General features: G+C 38.4%; 2 protein-coding genes across 2 annotated transcripts; both read left to right on the forward strand.

Annotated features, from left to right (window-relative positions):
- Window positions 1-1,705: 1,705 nt before the first annotated feature.
- LOC130215929 (zinc finger protein 501-like) lies at window positions 1,706-13,407 on the forward strand. Its single transcript, XM_056447796.1, has 3 exons — window positions 1,706-1,745; window positions 4,970-5,156; window positions 11,171-13,407. The coding sequence occupies exons 2-3, from the start codon at window positions 5,102-5,104 to the stop codon at window positions 12,394-12,396; spliced, it is 1,281 nt and encodes a 426-aa protein (XP_056303771.1). The 5' UTR covers window positions 1,706-1,745; window positions 4,970-5,101; the 3' UTR covers window positions 12,397-13,407.
- A 1,623-nt stretch (window positions 13,408-15,030) lies between these two features.
- LOC130216546 (gastrula zinc finger protein XlCGF52.1-like) lies at window positions 15,031-21,720 on the forward strand. Its single transcript, XM_056448441.1, has 3 exons — window positions 15,031-15,288; window positions 17,646-17,721; window positions 20,785-21,720. The coding sequence occupies exons 1-3, from the start codon at window positions 15,031-15,033 to the stop codon at window positions 21,639-21,641; spliced, it is 1,191 nt and encodes a 396-aa protein (XP_056304416.1). The 3' UTR covers window positions 21,642-21,720.
- Window positions 21,721-22,454: the final 734 nt, after the last annotated feature.

A 22,454-nucleotide genomic window follows, 5' to 3' on the forward strand; every position in this document is an offset into this window, starting at 1 on the left:
AAATACATAAAGCTTCTCGCTTTGTTTTCCCAAAGTTTTTTTATTCATAAAAGTTTTATTTATTTATTATTGAACATAATAATGTTCAACAACTTGGCTTAGTTCATCTTCACATTACAAAAAAAAAAAAAACAAGTGCAAAAAAGGAACTAAATACATAAATAAGAACATTAAATAAAATAACAAATAACTGAATCCAGTGAAATAAATGAAAAGGTTTTTCCCCTGTAGTTTATACTTTTCTATAAAAGACAAAAGATCAATCGCAGTTTTGTTTTTATGATCTCTTAGGACTTTTATTTAAGAGTTTTATACACTCACTGGCCACTTTATTAGGTACACCTGTCCAACTGCTCGTTAATGCAAATTTCTAATCAGCCAATGTCATGGCAGCAGCTCAATGCATTTAGGCGTGTAGGCATGGTCAAGACGATCTGCTGCAGGTCAAACCCAGCATCAGAATGAGGAAGAAAGGGGATTTAAGTGACTTTGAACGTGGCATGGTTGTTGGTGCCAGACGGGCTGCTCTGAGTATTTCAGAAACTGCTGATTTACTGGGATTTTCATGCACAACCATCTCTAGGGTTTACAGAGAAGGGTCCGACAAAGAGGAAATATCCAGTGAGCGGCAGTTCTGTGGGCGCAAATGCCTTGTTGATGCCAGAGGTCAGAGGAGAATGGCCAGACTGGTTCCAGCTGATAGAAAGGCAACAGTAACTCAAATAAGCACTCGTTACAACCGAGGTCTGCAGAAGAGCATCTCTGAACACACAACACGTCCAACCTTGAGGCGGATGGGCTACAGCAGCAGAAGACCACACCGGGTGCCGCTCCTGTCAGCTAAGAACAGGAAACTGAGGCTACAATTCACACAGAGTCACCAAAACTGGACAATAGAAGATTGGAGAAACGTTGCCTGGTCTGATGAGTCTCCATTTCTGCTGACACATTCAGATGCTCGGCTCAGAATTTGCCATCAACAACATGAAAGCATGGATCCATCCTGCCTTGTATCAACGGTTCAGGCTGCTGCTGGTGGTGTAATGGTGTGGGGGAGATTTTCTTTGGGTCCATTAGTACCAATTGAGCATGGTGTCAACACCACAGCCTACCTGAGTATTGTTCTGACCATGTCCATCCTTTTATGAGCACAGTGTCTCCATCTTCTGATGGCTACTTCCAGCAGGATAACGCACCATGTCATAAAGCGCCAATCATCTCAGACTGGTTTCTTGAACATGACAATGAGTTCACTGTACTCAAAGGGCCTCCACAGTCACCAGAGCTCAATCCAATAGAGCACCTTTGGGATGGGGTGAAACGGGAGATTGGCATCATGGATGTGCAGCCGACAAATCTGCAGCAACTGTGTGATGCTATCATGTTAATATGGAGCAAAATCTCTGAGGAATATCTCAAGTACCTTTTTTGAATCTATGTCCCGAAGGATTAAGGCAGTTCTGAAGGCAAATGCTGGTCCAACCTGGTACTAGTAAGGTGTACCTAATAAAGTGGCCGGTGAATGTATATAAAAGTACTTCATATACTGCTTACTAACTGTTAACTGTACCAACATGTTTTCTAAATTAAATTCAAATTTGTATTCTCTACTTGTAATATTGGGTGTTTTGTCATGTTGAGTGATTTTATATTTCTCGTGTTGTAATATGTTCACGTCAAAATAACGCTCGTCTCGCTGTGATGACGTCATCAGCCGCGCGCGCTCCCGTGTCTTGTCAGGCGAGGTGAGTAGAACTGTTTACCATGTTTTGCTTATTTACCCGATTGTAACGTTAATTTACAGTATAAATGGTTTTCGTCGGAGGTATTTTAGCTCATGCTCTTTTTTTGAAGGCTTTATATGTCCATTTCGCATACTAAACACCACATACAAGTGAAGATAGCGAGCTACTACTTCAATGTTATGAATATAACGTTAGTTTCTTTTAGAAACATTTGGATTTATTTAGATACAGTACATGGCTGCTATTAGTTTCTGCTTTTAAGTGTCGTTTGAGAAATAATATTGTTATCTTTCACACAATAAAGTGACCAGAGCACAAATTCATGAAACATATTAAAGCGAAAAGTAGCTCTTGTTCAATTACAAGGTGTAAACCCTACATCAGGGGTCAGGAACCTTTATTCAGCAAAGAGCCATTGAGGTGTGTGTATATATCAAAACCTTTATTTATTTATGAACAAAACCTTTATTTATGTTCATGCACAACTTAAAAATAACCAAATATGACGCATCATGATGTATGAAGAAAGGATTTATAGATTTTTTTTGTTTTTGCCATTTCCACTCATGATGTTGTATGAATTTATGTGCGTGAGGTTACCATTGAAATGGAAGATGCTTGCCCTTTACTGGTGTCACGATTCAAGTTAAACCACAGCATCACATATATTATAAAGTCCTTTTATTGTAAACTGAGTTCTTATTCATTTTGCTGTGGAAAATACAATAAAAAGGGAATTGTAGTTGTATTTTCAGTAGGAAACAATATTATTGAAGAGAGAGAGAGCTGGAGAGCCACATATTTGTGGTCAATGAGCCACGTGTGGCTCCCGAGCCATAGGTTCCCTACCTCTGCCTTACATTTATGACTCCTAAATATTTGCTTTAAGTGTATTTTACAAAGTGTTTTAGCACAGTCTAACTCTTAAATCAGTGAAACGTTAGTAGAGAAGAGATGTAAGTCATTGAGACAAAACGCAAACTATCCTTTGCTATACTTTAGAAACATTTGACCACAATTAGCGTTTATAAATGTATATATGCAGAGGTTTTCTTATATATTTTAATATATTGTTACATTAATGTCAAAATACGTGAAAAGAGTACAAATTTTATTTACAGAAAATATATTAATGCAAATATATCTTCTACAAATGTAAAAAAAAATAAATTAATTAATGTGTTTTTGTAAAATAGTTTTTTTTAATATATAAAAGTGCTTAAATATCTTTACATTTGCAATTAGTCATTTAGTAGACGCTTTTATCCACAGAGACTTAGAAGTAGGCCTGTCACAATTATCGATATATCGTACTACACAGACATTAGCTTAATCATTTTTGTTGATGCAATATATATATCGCCTATACATAACCAATTCTAGCAACATTTTTGCTGGTTGTGCAACATCTCGATCTTTATTGGAGGTGTCAATATGTTTAAAAACACTCTAGTATTTCCTCTAGTATATTTTCATGTGGGTGTCTGACAACTGAAAATACATCTGGTAGCAGATATCGCTGCCACTGTTACTCTTTACCTTGCACTTTATTGTTAACATTTATTATTAGTTTTTTAGGATATGCGTTTTTACATTCTGATTCCAATCACTAGTTATTAAACTGTGAGAAATGACTATACATCTTTCTAGAAATATTCTTTAGAATAAAATATGATGTTTTTTGGAAGTGTACTTGCATTGTGATGATATTATATTGTCATTTTGCCATTATATATTGAGTGGCATAAAGGGGTCCTAAAATGACAGTAATATCGTTTGTCGCAATGTATTTTGGTGCAATATATTGTACAACAGAAAATAGGTATCGCGACAGGCCTACTTAGAAGTGAGGATATATTAGCCTAAGAATATATTTGAATAAGTTTGTCTAAGTTTATTTGCCATCAATCCAAAGAATATACATTAACTTAGTGGAGAAAAAAAAGTCTTTATTTTATATCTGAAACATTAACTCTTTCCCTGCTAGCATTTAAAAAAAAAGTTGTACCTTAATTTGAAAAAGGATGATTTTAATGTTTATAATATTTTATTCTGTGAATTTGTTCATGTTATAAATCAAAATAAAAAATTGAGCTTGATTTAGTTCTCTCTTCGTGTTCATGTTTTATCACCACTTGAATGCAGATAGGTTTCATAAAAAATATGACATAACATATGATATAACAGCATTTTTGCAAAAACTGAAATAATTGTTTTTCTAAGTATAATAATATATACACTCACTGGCCACTTTATTAGGTACACCTGTCCTTGTTAATTAACTCCTCGTTAATGCAAATGTCTAATCAGCCAATCACATGGAAGCAACTTAATGCATTTAGGCATGTAGACATGGTCAAGACGATCTGCTGCAGTTTAAAGCAAGCATCAGAATGAGTAAGAAAGGGGATTTAAGTGACGCGGCATGGTTGTTGGTGCCAGACGAGCTGGTCTGAGTATTTCAGAAACTGCTGATCTACTGGGATTTACACACACAACCATCTCTAGGGTTTACTCAGCCTACCTGAGTATTGTTGCTGACCATGTCCATCCCTTTATGACCACAGTGAACCCATCTTCTGACTTCCAGCAGGATAATGCACCATATCATAAAGTGTGAACCATCTCAGACTAGATCCTTGAACATGACAATGAGTTCACTGGACTCAAATGGCCTTCACAGTCACCAGAGCTCAATCCAATAGAGCACCTTTGGGATGTGGTGGAACGAGAGATTCAAATCATGGATGTGCAGCCGACAAATCTGCAGCAACTGTGTGATGCTATCATGTCAATATGGAGCAAAATCTCTGAGGAATATCTCCAGTACCATGTTGAATCTATACCATGAAGGATTAAGGCAGTTCTGAAGGCAAAAGGGGGTCCGACCTGGTACTAATAAAGTGGCCAGTGAGTGTATATAATAGAGTAAACCAAAGGAAAGCCACATATGCTGTCTGATTTTAACTTTCTATGATGTTTTTTTATTTCATTTTTTGCAAACTCAGAAATCCCAAAACCCATTCAGGGCTTGAGCTAACATGGAATGTGTCTATAAATAAATCTCTGTCCAAGACCCCTCCCATATAACCAGTCACTGTGTACACACCTAATAAGCATGATGACATCATTTATAGCAACAAGATCAACCCTTTGTTTGTCTCGGCAGTTTTGTAAACAAGTTTACAGAAAAAAAAATGTAACTGACATTTCAATCTTTGCAGATCTGCTCCTCCTCCTTCAGTTCAGCTATAAATACTGGAGTATTCCCATCAGTCTACAAGTGAAGACGAGCATCAGACCATCAGGAAGAAGTGAAATCTGAAAGACAGAGTTTATTGAAGGACAGTGAGAAGATGAGTGATCCAGAACCCTGCAGAATAAAAGAGGAAGAGACTGAAGAGCACATAGGTTGGTGTTTATTCGTGATTCTTCACTAATGTTCAAATCCATCCCCCCTATAGTTAGACTAATAAATAAAAACTCTTTAAACAAAATAAACCCTTTATCTTAATTGTCTTTCTGTATCTTGTTTAGGAGAAGTGGTTAGTTAGTTTGATAAAATAACAGATAGCCAAACTAAATATGATTTAAGTTGTTTTATATTTGTGTATTGTTCTGATTTTTTACTGTCCTGTGACCTCTGTTTGGGAAGTGGCTAAAAACACTTTTACAAACCTGACACGGACTTAAATAAGAGATTTATAAACGTATATTAAAGGTTGCTCTTTCCTGCTGTAGTATGACAGTGATGCCTTTTGAGCTAGATATTCATTTGTCCTCAGGGTTTAAAGCCTGATGGTGTATAATTACATGCTGATTACCTACGTAAAATAGCAATAAAAAAGCTGGAACACACTGTATGAAAGGGTAAACTATATACAATGTAACATCAATCATTCACAATCACATACAGCAGAATTCAAACTTATTACTGTACACTACCTGACATAAGTCCTGTCACCTATCCAAGTTTTAGGAGCAACAAATAATAACTTGATTTCTAGTTGATCATTTGGTATCAGAAGCGGCTCATTTGAAAAGCAAAGGCCTCTAGATGAGGCTTATTTGAGCACAATATAATCTGATCATGCCTTGATTATTAATGATTTGATTAGGACAGTAAGGTCTGACTCTGCTTAGACTAAAGTCTGCTCACTGAACCTTCAATAATGTCCAGTATAGAATATGTGGTCATGCTGCAGTGGAAACAGAATGAATATTGTGTCTGACTCCATCATGAGCTTGGAGGACTGCATCCATACATCTCTGACATGACTCAAATCACTGATTAATAAAGTCATCTGGAATGGTGAAGAAAGCCTTCTTGCAGGACTCCCAGAGTTCATCAAGATTCCTTGTGTTCATCTTCAATGCCTTCATATTACCGCAGACATGCTCAATAATGTTTATTTCTGGTGACTAGGCTGGCCAATCCTAGAGCAGCTTGACCTTCTTTGCTTTCAGGACCTTTGATGTGGAGGCTGAAGTATGAGAAGGAGCGCTATCCTGCTGGAGAATTTGCCCTCTCCTGTGGTTTGTAATGTAATGGGCAGCACAAATGTCTTGATACCTCAGGCTGATGATGTTGATCATCCACTCTGCAGATCTCTCGCACGCCCCCATACTGAATGAACCCCAAACCATGATTTTTCCTTCGCCAAACTTAGCTGATTAATGTGAGATTCTTGGCTCCATGCAGGTTCGAATAGGTCTTCTGCAGTATTTGTGATGATTGGGATGCAGTTCAACAGATGGTTCATCAGAGAAATCCACCTTCTGACACTTTTATAAATGATCAACTAGAAGTCAAGTTATTATTAGTTGCTCTTACAACTGAGATCCACAACAAGACTTTTGTCAGGTAGTGTGGAGTTCTTATGTTGACCAAGCTTTCTGAATTGCACCAATTTATAAGTCCACTGGAATACAGCATCTTGTTTTGAAGCAACATAACCCATGAAATATTGGGATTTTTGATTTGTTGTGTGGTAAATGATATGTTTTCTGATTGATTTTGAACAATCTTAATTTGTCTCCCATTAGAACTGGCGCTGGACAGCTCTCATGTCTAATGATACAGTTTTAATCAGACTGCTGCAGTAGTGAGAACGTTGTTGTGTGTAGCATATGGTGTGCTATGTTAGACAGTAAAGAGATGGGGATTTGTACCCGAAAATGCATATACATGATGTGTGGTAGTTCACACTGTCACCTTGTTAGGAAACAGTACTAATATTTTCCTGGTTAAAATCCCAAAGAGCAGGGGTTTGTTCTTAGTACGTGGATTACTCAATTGCCTGGATTTGGATATTGACGATTTGACACGCTACAGGATTGTTTCGTTCTTCAAAACTCATCTGAGACTTATCATAGCAAGAGTTCTGGTAGCTCAAACCTGCTTGGGAGCAGGTTCATTTCATAAACAGGATTGGATCAGGTCAGTTCAAGCAAAGATAATACTGAAAGTATGTACCGAATGCTGAAATTTTCTTACAGAAGTTATATAAACTTGGAAAAAATAGTAAATGTATAATTTAAGTTAAAAATAAATATATTAATAAAACTTATGCAGGGCGACGCAGTGGCTCAGTAGGTAGAAGGGTGAAAGGGCATCCGCTGCTTAAAACCTGCTGGATAAGTTGGCAGTTTATTCCGCTGTGGCGACCCCACATTAATAAAGGGACTAAGCTGAAAAGAAAATGAATGAATAAAACTTATGCAATCTGCACTCCGAAATAAAAATACAAAGACTAATTTGTAATATTTGTTAAGACTAACCGCTAATATGCCGGTGATTTGATTCAATTCAATTCACCTTTATTTGTATAGCGCTTATACAATGTAGATTGTGTCAAAGCAGCTTCACATAAAAGGTCACAGTAAATAGGAACAGTGTAGTTCAGTTTGTAGTGTTTAAGTTCAGTTCAGTTTAGCTCAGTTCAGTGTGGTTTAATAATCACTACTGAGAGTCCAAATACTGAAGAGCAAATCCAACGATGCGCAGCTCTACAGATCCTGAACCATACAAGCCAGTGGCGACAGTGGAGAGGGAAAAAAAACTTCACTAAAGGCGGAAGTGAAGAAAAAAAACCTTGAGAGAAACCAGGCTCAGTTGGGCACGATCATTTTAATTTCTCCGCTGGCCAAACGTCTTGTGCAGAGCTGCAGTCTCAGTGGTGGAGGCTGGAAGCAGGCCTCAGCGAAGACTCGTCTGTCTCTGGAGCATCACAGGAATCAGTCTCATGTTCTCCACTCCTCCATGACCACCACAGCAGCTGCTCAGGATTCGGCCAGGTCCAGGATATGGAAACCTTGGGATCATCTCGTCGTTGGTCTTGGATCGAATCAGTGACTCTGCATAGTCTGAGGGCCTCGGGAAGAGTATCCCCAGGTGGAAATGGAGAATAAAGAAAATAATTAGCGTAGCTGATGTTCACAGTGTATATCAACAAGATGCAGAACCTGTGTGGAAGCCCCCTAAGTGGTGCACTAAGTGTATGCTTCGCAAAAGTTGCAGACGCCTTACCAATATCAAAATGCTAAATTAATTTATAGTTATTCCTTATGCCGATTAAAAAAACTTGAGTAGGCCTATAGGCTACTAAAATAAAGAAAATCTTCTCTAAATGTAGAACTAAATACATTGATATGCATTGAAATACATGATGAATACTCTTGACACATGAAAGGGTAAAGCATGCAGCCCACAACAACATAGAAAATTATTGCGTATCACATTTAACAAACTGCTAATTTTGTGTAATTTTGCTCAAATGGATAATTGAATATTAATCAGATGATGTCATTACGCTGCTGTGCTGTCAGCCAATCGTTGCATTGCTGATCATGATTTCGAGGATGGATAGATCGGTCCTTCACAACACTCGCAGCTATCTCAGATCAGTTTATCCAGACATTTTAATCTGATTAAATTAGCCAGAGATCAGTTATCAAGATTAAAAGATCCAGGATCTGCCAAATCATCTTAGATCATTTAAGCGAGGTACGAAGAAAGGACCCCTAGCCTGGGTAACCCCACTGCTCAAGAAACCATCACTAAACACTTTTAACAGCTGAAAAATACAGACTGGTCTCTCTCATCTCAATGGGCGTCACTAGAACCCTCAGCTGGTTGGAGTCTTACCTCATCTGATGATCTTTCAGAGTTTTAAGGGTTGTCTTTTCAGGGCTGTCTGTTGAAAGTTCATCAGCTGGTCACAGGTGTACCGTATGGAGCAGTTTTTGGTCCCCTTCTATTTTCAAATGACACCAAATTTTTGATGACTTGCTCTCCTTCGAAAAGCACATTGCAAACACAGAATGATTGTGTATGTTTGCAGTTTGCAATGGTAGAAAGATTAGACTCTTTGTGACTGATCATGCTGAGCAACTTCTGGTCCAAGCTCTTTTGGCTGGACTTAGATCTATCACCTATAAACCTCTTCAAATGATCCAAAATAATGCAGCTTGACTGGTCTTCAATGAGCCCAGGAGAGCCCATGTCATACCTCTCTTTATCTCCTTGCACTGGTTGAGCTTGCATCATCATTGATGCTGGCTTAAAGCACAGCCACTGGCTCTGCACCCACTTTTCTCCACAATACCCCCTCCAGGAGCCATCTTGTGGTACCATCACAGAGTGGTGCTAAATTACTTTCCAGAACCTTTTGACTCACTGTTCCTCAGTAATAGAATGATCTTCTCAATCCCTTGCGGATTGCTGAATCACTGGTATCATTCAAATAACAATGACAACTTATGTCTTCAGCAAGCACTTATAATTCCCTTCTTACTCTAGATCAGGGGTGCCCAAACTCAGTTCTGGATAGCCGGTGTCCTGCAGAATTAGTTCCAATCCTAATCAAACACAATCAAGCTCTTTCTAGATATACCAAAAACTTCCAGGCAGGTGTGCTGAAGAACTTTGGAGCTAAACTATGCAAAATACAGAGGGATACAAAATTTGACCAGAAGAAGGTACCTATCAAGACAGGAATTGAAGCAGAATTTGGATTTTTTTTGTCCCCAAATGCCTTCCTGCCTTGAAATGCTTCCTCCACAGGCAGAATTTTAGACCTTTCAGGTGCAGTCAATATTCCCTAAAAATTTGACCCAGTGGCAAAATGTGGCTTTCTCAATTCCAAGAATGCAGAGAACCAACTCGTGTTCTTGTGAAGAGTGTCCTTGCGAAGTTACCTTGGAAGAATGAACTCGGGAGACCACGAGAACAGCAAACACGTCCTGTGAGAAATGAGATGCTGCCTGGTCTATATTCTATATAGAATGATGCGCCTTACACCTCTGTTATTCAACCGCAACGACTTCTGGGGCTTTTACAGCAAGTTTTGCACTCAAGTCTGCATCGGTGCATCCTCTGTATCAAGAACACATCTGGGAACTTTTACCCATCTGCAATTCTTGCAGTCTTGAGTTTTGCAACTGAACTTTGGCTGTTGATGATGACGTTACACCGAGAACACGGGGACTCAAGATTGCTGAAGAACGCATATTGAGAAACAGCCTGTGTCTTGGATGCACCAGGCTCTCTCATCAATTAATCGATTCAACGCACACCTGATCATCATCTCACTGATCACCAGCAGAATCATATAAGCACAAAGTTCCCATAAAACACCTAGCAAAGAGATATTGTAAATGTTTCATCAACTCATTCCTGTTATATTTGAACTTCATCTGCGTCTCCAGTTGTATTTGCCGTTACAGGAGGAACACCTGATGTAAGAGGAGCTACTGAGGAAACAACTCGACCAGTAACTACTGAAAAAGTGCTGTTACTAAGATTCTTGGGTAACAAACTGTAATGCATAAAAAACAATGCCATAGTCAACCTTATCAAATGCAGCACTCAAATCTAAAAGCACTAAAATTACTGAGTTCAAAAAGTAGCTAATTTAATACACTTAAAAGAGCAACAACATTAAATCATAAGGTAAACATAAAACAACAGTTTCCATCTAGAGCTACTTCACGGGACTCAACACTTGTTAACACTCGCTCCAATGGGTTCGAGCGGCTCTCTGTCTCTCCACCACTGGTTACAGCTACCAAGCTGACCAGTCACAGAGCTTGCGCTACGCGTCGTTGTGACGTGTAGTTACGTTTTTTGAAAGCTGTGCATTGCGACCGCGCGAAGGCTGTGCCGGAGCATACATATAAATCAGCCTTCAGTGCACACAGCAGAAGTAATCTTTAAGTGCTTAATTGACCAACAAGGATGTTTACCGATTTAAATGGATATCAGCAATTAATCATCAGTTGATTGTTTGCATCTCTATGCTGCTTTAAGACTCTTTAACTCCATCATTGATAACAATTTTTTGAATACTTGAATAAATAAATGATCTTTCATATCATCCTTCACGTAGGCTGCAATAATATATTACATTTAAATTTTGTTTCAGATCTGATGGAGAATGAGGAGAAACTTTGTCATGTCAGGAAATCTTTCACCTGCATTGAGTGCGGAAAGAGTCTGGCATCTAAACGGAGTCTTTGGGTTCACATGAGGATTCACACCGGAGAGAAACCATTCATATGTTCTCAGTGTGGGAGGAGTTTCAGAGACTCGTCATATCTTAATCAACACGTGCTGACCCACAGAGAAAAAACACACACATGTGATCAGTGCAGCAAAACGTTTTTGAATGCTTCACAACTAAAAAATCATCTTAAAGTTCATACAAAGGAGAAACCTTATTCATGTTCTGAGTGTGGAAAGAGCTTTACATATCAACAATATTTAACACAACATCAGAAGATCCACACTGGCGTGAAAGAGTATGTGTGCTTTAAGTGTGAGAAGACTTTTTTTAGAGCTCAGCAATTGAAACAACACCAAAGGATTCACACTGGAGAGAAACCTTACGAGTGTTCACTTTGTGACAAGAGATTCAGTCAGTCAGGAGATCTGAAAATACATGAGAAGTTTCACACTGGAGAGATGCTTTATGAGTGTTCACACTGTGATAAGAAATTTGGTCGTTTAGGACATTTGAAAGCACATGAGAGGATTCACACTGGAGAGAAACCTTATCAGTGTTCACACTGCGACAACAGATTCAATCACTTAGGAAGCCTAACAAAACATGAGAGGACTCACACTGGAGAGAAACCTTATAAGTGTTCACACTGCGACAAGAGATTCAGTCTGTCAGGAAACCTGAGAAGGCATGAAAAGATTCACAGTGGAGAGAAACCATACAAGTGTTCACACTGCGACAAGAGATTCATTGAATTAGGAAGCCTGAAATCACATGAGAGGATTCACACTGGAGAGAAACCGTACAAGTGTTCATACTGTGCCAAGAGGTTCACTGAGTTAGGAAGCCTTAAGTCACATAAAAGGATTCACACTGGAGAGAAACCTTACGAGTGTTCACACTGCAACATGAGATTCAGCCTGTTAGGAAACCTTAAAAAACACAACAGGATTCACACTGGAGAGAAACCCTACAAGTGTTCACACTGCAACAAGAGATTCAATTTGTTAGCAAACCTGAAACGACACGACAGGATTCACACTGGAGAGAAACCGTACAAGTGTTCACACTGCAACATGGGATTCAGTCTGTCAGGAAACCTAAAAAGACATGAGAGGATTCACTCTGGAGGGAAACCTTATAATTAATCACTCTGCAACATGGGATTAGGACTTGTTGTCAACCTGAAACTGTCCTGCTGGATGTACCTCCAACTTGCTTAAACACACTTACCTGAAAGCTTCTAGTATGACTTAATTATCTTTTAAGGTTTAATTGGGGATTCAACATTGGGGATTGTGTCTCCTCTCCTGTCCCTCAGGTATATGCGGTCCCACAGGGCTCTGTTTTAGGACCCCTTCTTTTTTCTCTTAATTTACTACCTCTTGCGTCTGTAATTGAGTAAATATGGCATATGTGGACAATACCCAGATCTATGTCCCAATTAAAAAGGATGAGTTTGTCGGACCCTTAATACAGTGTATCAATGGCATTAAGGCCTGGTTGTCTCAATTTTTTAAGTGTCAATGAAAAGAAAATAGAAATTATGGTTTTTGGGGATATTACTGGACCTTCTTTGTTTGAATTGAGTGCTTTAGCCCAGTACATCAAATCGGCTATTTACAAACCTTGGGGTTAAACTTGAGCCAGACTTAAAGTTGAACAGTCTGATAGGAGCAGTTGTTAAGTCAAGCTTTTTTCAGCTAAGACAGCTGGTGGAAGTAAAGCCATTTCTCTCAAGGTAACATTTTGAGACCATAATCCATGCCTTTATGACCACTCGCCTAGATTACTGTTATCCTTTATATTTGGGTATAAGCAGGTCTTCTTTGGCTTGCCTGCAGTTGGTGCAAAATGATGCAGCACGTCTTTTTGGACAGGTAGTCGCAAATTTGAATATATTATCCGCATTTTATCCTCACTTCACTGGCTGCCTGTACAATATAATTCATTTTAAAAGTCTTTTGTATGCTTTTAAATGTATAAATGGTTCTGCCACTCCATTTATATCAAATCTGCTACACCCCTACGTACCTTCTCGCTTTCTTAGATCAGCTGCTTCTTAGAGTGCCTAATGCTAAGTGTAAGCTCAGAGGAATCTTACCATTTGCTGTGGCTGGTCCCAGATGATGGAATGATTCACCCCCTTACATTAGGCAGGCCCCTTCATTGTCAAATCCCATCTCAAAATCTTTTTTATTTGGCCTTTGACACATTATATTATATTTGTTTTAAATAGTGAACTCTTTTTACTATACAGCACTTTGGTCTGCTCTTTGTTGGTTGTTAAGTGCTTTATAAATAAACTTGATTAGATTTTGAATTGGCTGGCTCAGGTGTGTTTTAATAGGAGTTGGAGCTAAACATTTCAGGACAGTGGCTCACCAGGACCGAGTATAGACACTCCTGGCTTAGTCCTATATGAAGTGACCCTAACATGAGTAAAAGCAGTTTTTATATACGTTTCATGAAAGAAATACTAATTGGAGGGCAACAGTGATCGTAGCATGAAGAAAGGTCACGTTAAGTTTAAAGCAGTCAAAACGGAGTAAAACTCATAGTGGCCTTGCTGTCTTTTGCACATCTGATCCATGGGACATCTATAAGACTCTTATAGGACATTAAAAGTATCTCACAGGACATTACGCAGTCTTTCATTGGACATCATTGTTGTGAGGTTGTTGTGTCTTCCAGTTGGGCTACCAAAATTGTCTGGAGTCAAACCTGCAACCTTTGGTCCTACTTTCTTAACATTAGGCCATGGCTGCCCTTGTGAATATTTAATAAACATGCATTAATATGTCACACATAAGTAATGTAGAGAGACTCAAAAGTCTTGCAGAACTAATTCTTTATTAATGTCCATTCGGGGAGCAACATTACAGACTTCTCACAGGTCAGTTTTAGGTCACAGTTTCAATACTAAACTGGCTGGTTTAAATGGTGCCAGCAGTGAACGTCTTGAGCTGAGGACAGTCTAAAACATGTTTTGTGGACTCTTGATCCATCTTCAGTCTTTACCACAACCAGGAGAGTTACAGTGTAGAGAAGCCCTAAAGAAGTGTACCACCTAGAATGTTGCATGCCCTAAGTGAAGCACTGGGGTGGATCAGTGATGGTTTGGGCTACAATATCATGGCATTACCTAGGCCCAATACTTGTGCTAGATGGGCACGTCACTGCCAACTGCAGACTACCGAACTGTTCTGGAGGATCATGTGCACCCAGTGATTCAAACATTAAAATGTATATTGTTTGTCTTTTGTTGCTTGGTTAATATTCAAAGCAGACACCAGGACTTCAATGTTTTTACTTTTAAGATGTAGCTCAATAAGAAAGTTACAGACACAAAGTTTTCCGAATGTTTACATTCCAAGGCATAGCCAATCGAATGCTTGTCAAGCTGGAGAGGGACATTTACTTGCGGGGAGCCGTGTTTCAGCACAAAGACAAACATTTTAACATGCACAGAGCCAGTTCAGACAATAATTAAAGTATGGGCAAATGCAAAACTGAAAAACTGCAATATCCATATGCATATTGAACTGTGGAGGTTGTACCGAACGGGTCAATATTATATTGAATATTGCAGCATTATTAATGTCTATGGTCAATTGACAGAAGATGTATGATTCAAAAGGATTATGAACAGTTAATCAATGATTAATTGTTCCCACCCCTAGTCTGTATATTTGGACAACTGTTGACAATTTTTTTTACTTCATGTCTTTCACCTAGTGTCCAGCTTTACTCATTTCTCTCATTTAATTTCAGAGCTAATGATGGAGAATAAGGAGAAACTTCACTCTGTCAGGAAATGTTTCACCTGCACTCAGTGTGGAAAGAGTTTAACGTCCAAATACAGTCTCAAGCTTCACATGATGATTCACACCGGAGAGAAACCGTTCGCATGTACTGAGTGTGGGAAGAGTTTCAGAGACTCCTCAAACCTTAGTCAACACATGAACGTCCACACTGGAGAGAAAACGCACAAGTGTGATCACTGCGACAAAACATTTTTGAAGGCTTCAAACCTGAAGGTCCATCTCAGAGTTCACACTAAAGAGAAACCGTATTCGTGTTTTTTGTGCGGAAAGAGTTTGACACGTCAGCAGAGTTTAAAAAAACATCTGAAAATCCACACTGGAGTGAGAGACTATGTGTGCTTTGAGTGTGGGAAGACTTTCATTTCAGCTGATCATTTGAAACTGCACCAGAGGACTCACACTGGAGAGAAACCGTACAAGTGTTCACACTGCGACAAGAGCTTCAGTCAGTTACATAGTCTGAAATCACACGAGAGGATTCACACAGACTAATGACATTGGTGCTGCAAAAGGAAAAAAATACTGGCACTGTCGTCCCCCTACTGTTCAATAAAACTGAAACACTGGCCAATTTAGTGTTGGAGGATTCATGGCTACATTAGACCAGCCTGGTGGCCAATCTTTATTGATCTTCATTCCACCAGTAAGAGCAGAATGTGAGGGTTTAACTAGCAGAATAATAGCAGTTTTCTTAAAATATTGCAGTGCACACAACTTTACGGGTGACATATCAGAGTTCAAAATAGGACAGATTGTTGGTGCGCATCTGTGACCAAGACAGCAAGTCTTTGTGATTATCAAGAGCTGATATATCCAGAGAAATGTCAGCAAACCACCAAGAAGAACCACATCCAACAGGGGTAACTGGACGGAGGTGGATGCTGTCTGAAAGGGATGTCTGGCTGCTAACCTGGATTGCAACTGAAAAACAAAACCACAGCTGCCCAACTCGCACATAATTAAATGTGCACCTCAACTCTCCCGTTTCTACCCAATCTATTGGTCTGGAGCTCCACTGGAAAAATATACACGGCCAGCTGCTATAGCCAAAACTTTAGCCACTTGTTCCAATCCCAAATGTTAGTTTCAATGGTGCCAGCGGCGAAAATCTCGGATTGTAGACTATATGAAACATGTCTTGTTTTCTGATGAGTCCACCTTCACTGACTTTACCAGATCCAAGAGAGTTACGGTGTGGAGAAGCCCCAAAGAACTCTCCCAGCCAGACTACTGATGCCCAGAGTGAAGCATGGTGGTGGATCAGTGATGATTTGGGCTACAATATCATGGCATTCCCTAGGCCCAATACTAGATGGGCACATCACTGCCAAGGACTACCGAACCATTCTGGAGGACTGTGTGCACCCAATGGGCGGTGCCGTGTGTCGGGATAATAATGCATCAATGCACACATCAGGACTGGTGACAGAGTGATTTGATGAACATGAAAGTGAAATTGAACATTCCCCATGGCCTGCACAGTCACCAAACCCTAAATATTATTGAGCACTTTGGTTTTTTTGGAAGAGCGACGTGGTGACCTGAACTCAAAATCCCTCTGGCCATTGTGCAAGACTTGAATCTGTCTTTCCGAAGAATAATTGATGCTGTATTGGCTGCAAAAGGAGGCCCTACACCAGGCATGTCCAAGCTCAGTCCTGGAGGGCCGGTGTCCTGCAAAGTTTAGTTCCAACCCCAATCAGACACACCTGGGCTAGCTAATCAAGCACTTACTAGGCTTTCTAGAAACATCCGTGCAGGTGTGTTGAGGCAAGTTGGAGCTAAAATCTGCAGGACACCGGCCCTCCAGGACAGAATTTGGACACCCCTGCCCTACAGCATGCTAAGGGGTTTTTGTGATCTAAAACCAGGCGTTTCAGTTTCATTGTCCAACCCCTGTATGTATTTAATGTACATTATTTTTCTGTCTTAATCAGTAAAGTTTTCTCAATCTGAGGTTCATGAGTTTCTCATTGTTCTTGTATGTTTATTTAATTGAGCGGCTCTTGGAAGAATACAGACTTGATTTAGCAGATAGACCCCCACATTATTAAAGTATCATTTCAAACCGTACGTTTACAATATTGTTAAACTGGTTCTTGTTGCTCAAAAGAATTTCACCAGCAACCAGACATGCCTAGACATCCGTTTTTATTGAAACTATAACAAACAATACAGAGAAACAGGGTTAACATGCACATTGAAGTGCATCGTAATAAGCATATAATACTATTCCAGTTCTTGTTTGAGGACAATAAAATGGGTTTAAATTTAGAACTTTTATATTTAAGAGTGTGAAACTTTACAATTAATAACATGAGATTAATACAAAAGCTTTTATTAATCTAATAACATTTTTATAGATTTCTTTTGAAAATAAACCAGTGCACAGAATTTGCCTTCATAAATGAATTATTTAACAACAACAAAACGTATTGCCGTTAAAAAGTTTTAATAAACATGATACGTTTGAGATGGAGATAACATTAAACAGTTAGCAGTTGTCTAATAGTAAACCCAAAACACACGTGGTTGTTGGCATGCAGCGAATCCAGCCAATCGTGAAATAGTGGTCGCTGACGTCATCAGCCGCGCGCGCTTCCGTCTCTTTTTTTCGCGCCTCCGTGTCTTCTGAGGCGATTCGAGGTGAGGTGAGCAAGTTTACGCTGTTTCGCAGTATTATCTGAATGTTACGTACATTTTAGCCTTTGCAGAGATTTAATGTGTCCACATCTTAACATAGCCTAACATAAATATCACATACAAAAGAAGATGGCGAGCTTAACAACTGCTGTCAATAACAGCAACTCTTTTTGTTATCAATGTTTTCTAGAACATCTGCAGTTAATATCTGTGTCTGTAGTTTGACTTCCACAAATGACATGTCTGACTTTAGTGTTTAGTTTAGCTTTAGTTCATTTGGGGGCCCTAAGCAGAATAATTTTGGGGCTGTACTTTGCTCTAAATAGTGGAGTATTGCCATTGCAAACCTGCCCACAATGATTATATTGCTTATTAAATACAGTCTATGGAACAGAAAGTAAAGCCTGATTTCTTCTACTTAATATCTGTCTTAAAACGGCACTGTTTTTGTCAACTAGCAGCTTTAAAAATTAAGAATTAAACACTCTTTAATGAAGGGACCAGTGATTCCTATTTTGTGTCCTTCTAGAGTTTAAAACATATTATATTCATTTAGCAAACAGATTGAAGATTCTATAAAAGATTCTAGGTTGAGTTAAAAAAAAAACCCTTCATTCTTGCAATCCAAAAGTGAAAATCCATTACTTTCCCACTATAATTTCTTTATAATAATAAAATGTAAATTCTGAACTCATTAAAAACAAAAATAAAAACAACATTAATGCAAAGATTGATCCATAAATAATAAAATCAATAAGAAAGTAATATAAATATGAAAAATGTTAATATATAATAACATTAGAAAAAGGGAAGAAACAAATACTGGGTTAATGGTGATAGCCAAACACAATATTATTCCCTTCAGTTTCCTTCCCTGTTCCTTACATTTAAGATGCAGACCCAGAGCTTATATTAAACTATAATTAATCCAATTATTAAAAATAATGTTTTTGAACATGTCTCAGGAAAAAATATTACCAGTGAGCAAAATACAGTTGAAGTCAGAATTATTAGCCCCCCCCCCCTGTTTATTTTTCCCCCAATTTCCTGTTTAACGGAGAGATTTTATTTCAACACATTTCTAATCATAATAGTTTTAATATCTCATTTCTAATATCTGATTTACTACGTGGAAATGAACTGGCAGATGAAACTGCAAAAAAGGCTATCTCCTTGAATGTGACCGAATGTTTAATTCCTCCTGAGGACTTGAAACCCACCATCAATTTGTACATAAATGAAACACAGCAAAGAGAATGGGACAACTGCATCAACAATAAATTACATGAAATTAACCCGAAAATAAATGAAAGACATTTAGCAAATTATAATTTTGAGACCAGACATGATCAGACGGTCTATACCAGATTCTCGGTTGACACATTCATATTTATTAAATAACGAAGAATCACCTAAATGTAATATCTGCCAGACTGCTCTCACCATCAAACATATTTTGTTGGACTGTAGAAGTTTAAATTCCATTAGACAGGATTTTTATAAGGAGAGCACTTTGATGGACATTTTTAATAAGGGACCACCAGGAAGAGTTTTACATTTTTTATCAAAAATAGAACTGAAAAATCAGATTTAACTTTGAAAAAAAAAATTTTTTTGTAAATTTTATCTATTTATATTTTATATATTTGTCTAAATAATTTATTTATTTATTTATTTATTTATTTTATTATTATTAATTTTTTTAATATAATACGAATTAGTTTTTATCATGTAATATTTTAATGTATATCCATTTGGCCACGAAATAGCCATAAGTTGCTGGTGTGGCAATAAATATGTAACAAATAAATAAATAAATAACTGATTTATTTTCTCTTTGTCATGATGACAGTAAATAATATTAGACTAGATATTCTTCAGGACACTTCTATACAGCTTAAAGTCACATTTAAATGCTTAACTAGGGTAATTAGGTTAACTAGACAGGATATCCTGAATCAGCGTCAGTTTTACAGCCTTCTCAGAGAGAAAGACCACATCTATGCCCTGCCATACCACACTGAGGTGTTCTCAGAAGGAAATTTAACTATTTCACATTTTGTCTGGTTTGTGGCTAATCTGTACAAGTTCAGTCGTACGAAAATGTACGATATAAAAGAAGAGGCGTGGCACCCACACCCCTAAACCCAACTGTCATTGGTGGACAAGTGAATCGTGCTAAATTGTACGAATGAGATTGGATGAATCCATATGAATTAGCAAAAAAGTTACGAATTTCTGTGAGATCATGTTGTCCTCACGCTACAGCTGTATGTTTTATGGTTAATGTTTTTGTTTCAAGTTATATATACCATGATTTTACTGGTCCGGCCCACTTGAGAATAGATTTTCCCCCATGTGTCCCTGAGCTAAACTGAGTTTGACACCCGTGCTATAGAGAGAGACCCAGCTACTTAGAAAGTGTAGTGAGCTGAGCTATTAGCTGCTCAAAATGTAGCCTAACCACACTAAAAGCTACTTGGGAAATGTAGCAAGCTAAGCCTAAAGTAGCTTAGCTATTTTTTTTTTAAATCGAAGCTTTATCAGTTCTGTCTTAGTGATCAATGAAAAACGAGGCCGAATTGTTCAGTACAGTTATTTACTGCAGTTAATGTGCTACACATAGTCTGTTCATTCACAAACTATGCGTGAAGTGAAAATAAAAGGCTTTGTTTTTGTGTGAACTATTTAAGATATCTGCATAATTGTCCAAATTAATGTCCTGTGAGTGTTTTATAACGGAAGTGGAAAAGGTTGAGAACCCCTGATATACACTATAATACACTTTCCTATATACTTCCATTTACTATACATTACTATAATATTTTAAATGTGCATCACAGGATTTAACCCTACACACATGAATTCAAGCCAACACTGACTTTTTTTGTCATGTTGAAAAACGATTGAGAGCTTGTGCAACACTTGATTCAACTCATTAGTTTCTGTCACTAAATACAAGACACAACCATACAAACATCAGCAATTTCCATCTCTCAAGCTTGTACAACAGCAAAAGTTGCATTGCGTATACCCATCTAAATAATCTATTTAATTTGATTACAGAGCTGACGATGGAGAATGAGGAGAAACTTCATGGTAAGAACCGTTTCACCTGCACTCAGTGTGGAATGAGTTTGTCCAAACGGAGTTTCCGCAATCACATGATGATCCACACTGGAGAGAAACCATTCACATGTACCGAGTGTGGGAAGAGGTTCAGAGACTCAGGAAACCTTAAATCACACATGCTGATCCACACTGGAGAGAAAACACACAAGTGTGATGAATGCGGCAAAACATTTATGAGGGCTTCAGCGCTGAAGAGCCATCTTAGCGTTCATACTAACGAGAAGCCGTATTCGTGTTCTGAGTGTGGGAAGAGTTTTAGACATCAGTCGAATTATAAAAAACATCAGAAGATCCACACTGGAGTGAGAGAGTACATGTGCTTCGAGTGTGAGAAGACTTTTTTTACAGCTGGACATTTGAAACGGCACGAGAGGACTCACACTGGAGAGAAACCATACAAGTGTTCACACTGCGACAAGAGATTCAGCCGTTCAGGACATCTGGAAAAACATCTGAGGACTCACACTGGAGAGAAACCGTACAAGTGTTCACACTGCGACAAGAGATTTAGTGCGTCAGATCACATGAAAAGACATGAGAGGATTCACACTGGGCAGAAACCTTATAAGTGTACATGCTGCGACAAGAGATTCAGTTGTTCAGGATATCTGAAAACACACAAAATGATTCACACTGGAGAGAAACCGTACAAGTGTTCACACTGCGATAAGAGCTTCAGACTTTCAGGAGACCTGAAAAGACATGAGAGGGTTCACACTGGAGTAGGGCTAGGCGATATGGGCAAAAAATCAGATGTCTGTATTTTTGGGAGTGAAGGGACTCACTGGTGATCAAAACCAGTTTGAATCAGGTTTGGCCAAAACTTGACTAGTCATCAAATAAACAGAAACGAATGACTACACATATAAACTCTGTCTAAGCTGTCAATTGGACGATTAGTCTAGTTTGGGCTATTCTTAGATGTCTATTAGATTTTCACTGACAGCCCAAGTTTAGCCTTGTTTTAGCCAAGCTGTCTTCTAGTGTTGGGTCGTTCTTGAATGATTCGTTCATTTTTAACGAATATTCAGTATGACTCTGGAACAACGAGTCCTCTCAGAAAGCGATTCATCTGCGTATGCGCACATTTGTGCAGGTGGTTTCATTCATTTTTCAAGTCTTTTGAGTCATTCGTTCATCACGTGAAAGACTGAAGCCAATCAAGTGCAAGAAAGGAGCATAATTGAGCAGAAACAACTTTTTCTAGTATTTTAGATATAAATGGAAGGTTTGAAATAGGCCTATAATTAGCTAAGTTGCTGGGTTCCAGTTGTGGTTTCTTAATAATAGGTTTAATAACAGCTAACTTGTAGGGATTTGGAACATGGCCTAAAGATAAAGAAGAGTTGATAATGTTAAGAAGAGGTTCTCCTATAACAGGTAGCAATTCTTTCAGTAACTTTGTTGGAATTGGGTCCAATATACACGTAGCTGATTTAGAGCTATTTATAATTTTATCTAGCTCTTCCTGTTCTATGATTTTAAAGCACTGTAGGTTATTTAGATTCAGAGGCGTGTTTACTGGATCTGAAGTATAAGGCGGTGCAGAAAGTTTAATATCTCCTATTTTCTGTCTAAAGCCTTCTATTTATCACTGAAAAAAT

Source organism: Danio aesculapii, chromosome 22 (assembly GCF_903798145.1).
Source record: "Danio aesculapii chromosome 22, fDanAes4.1, whole genome shotgun sequence".
Taxonomy (NCBI): Eukaryota; Metazoa; Chordata; class Actinopteri; order Cypriniformes; family Danionidae; genus Danio; species Danio aesculapii.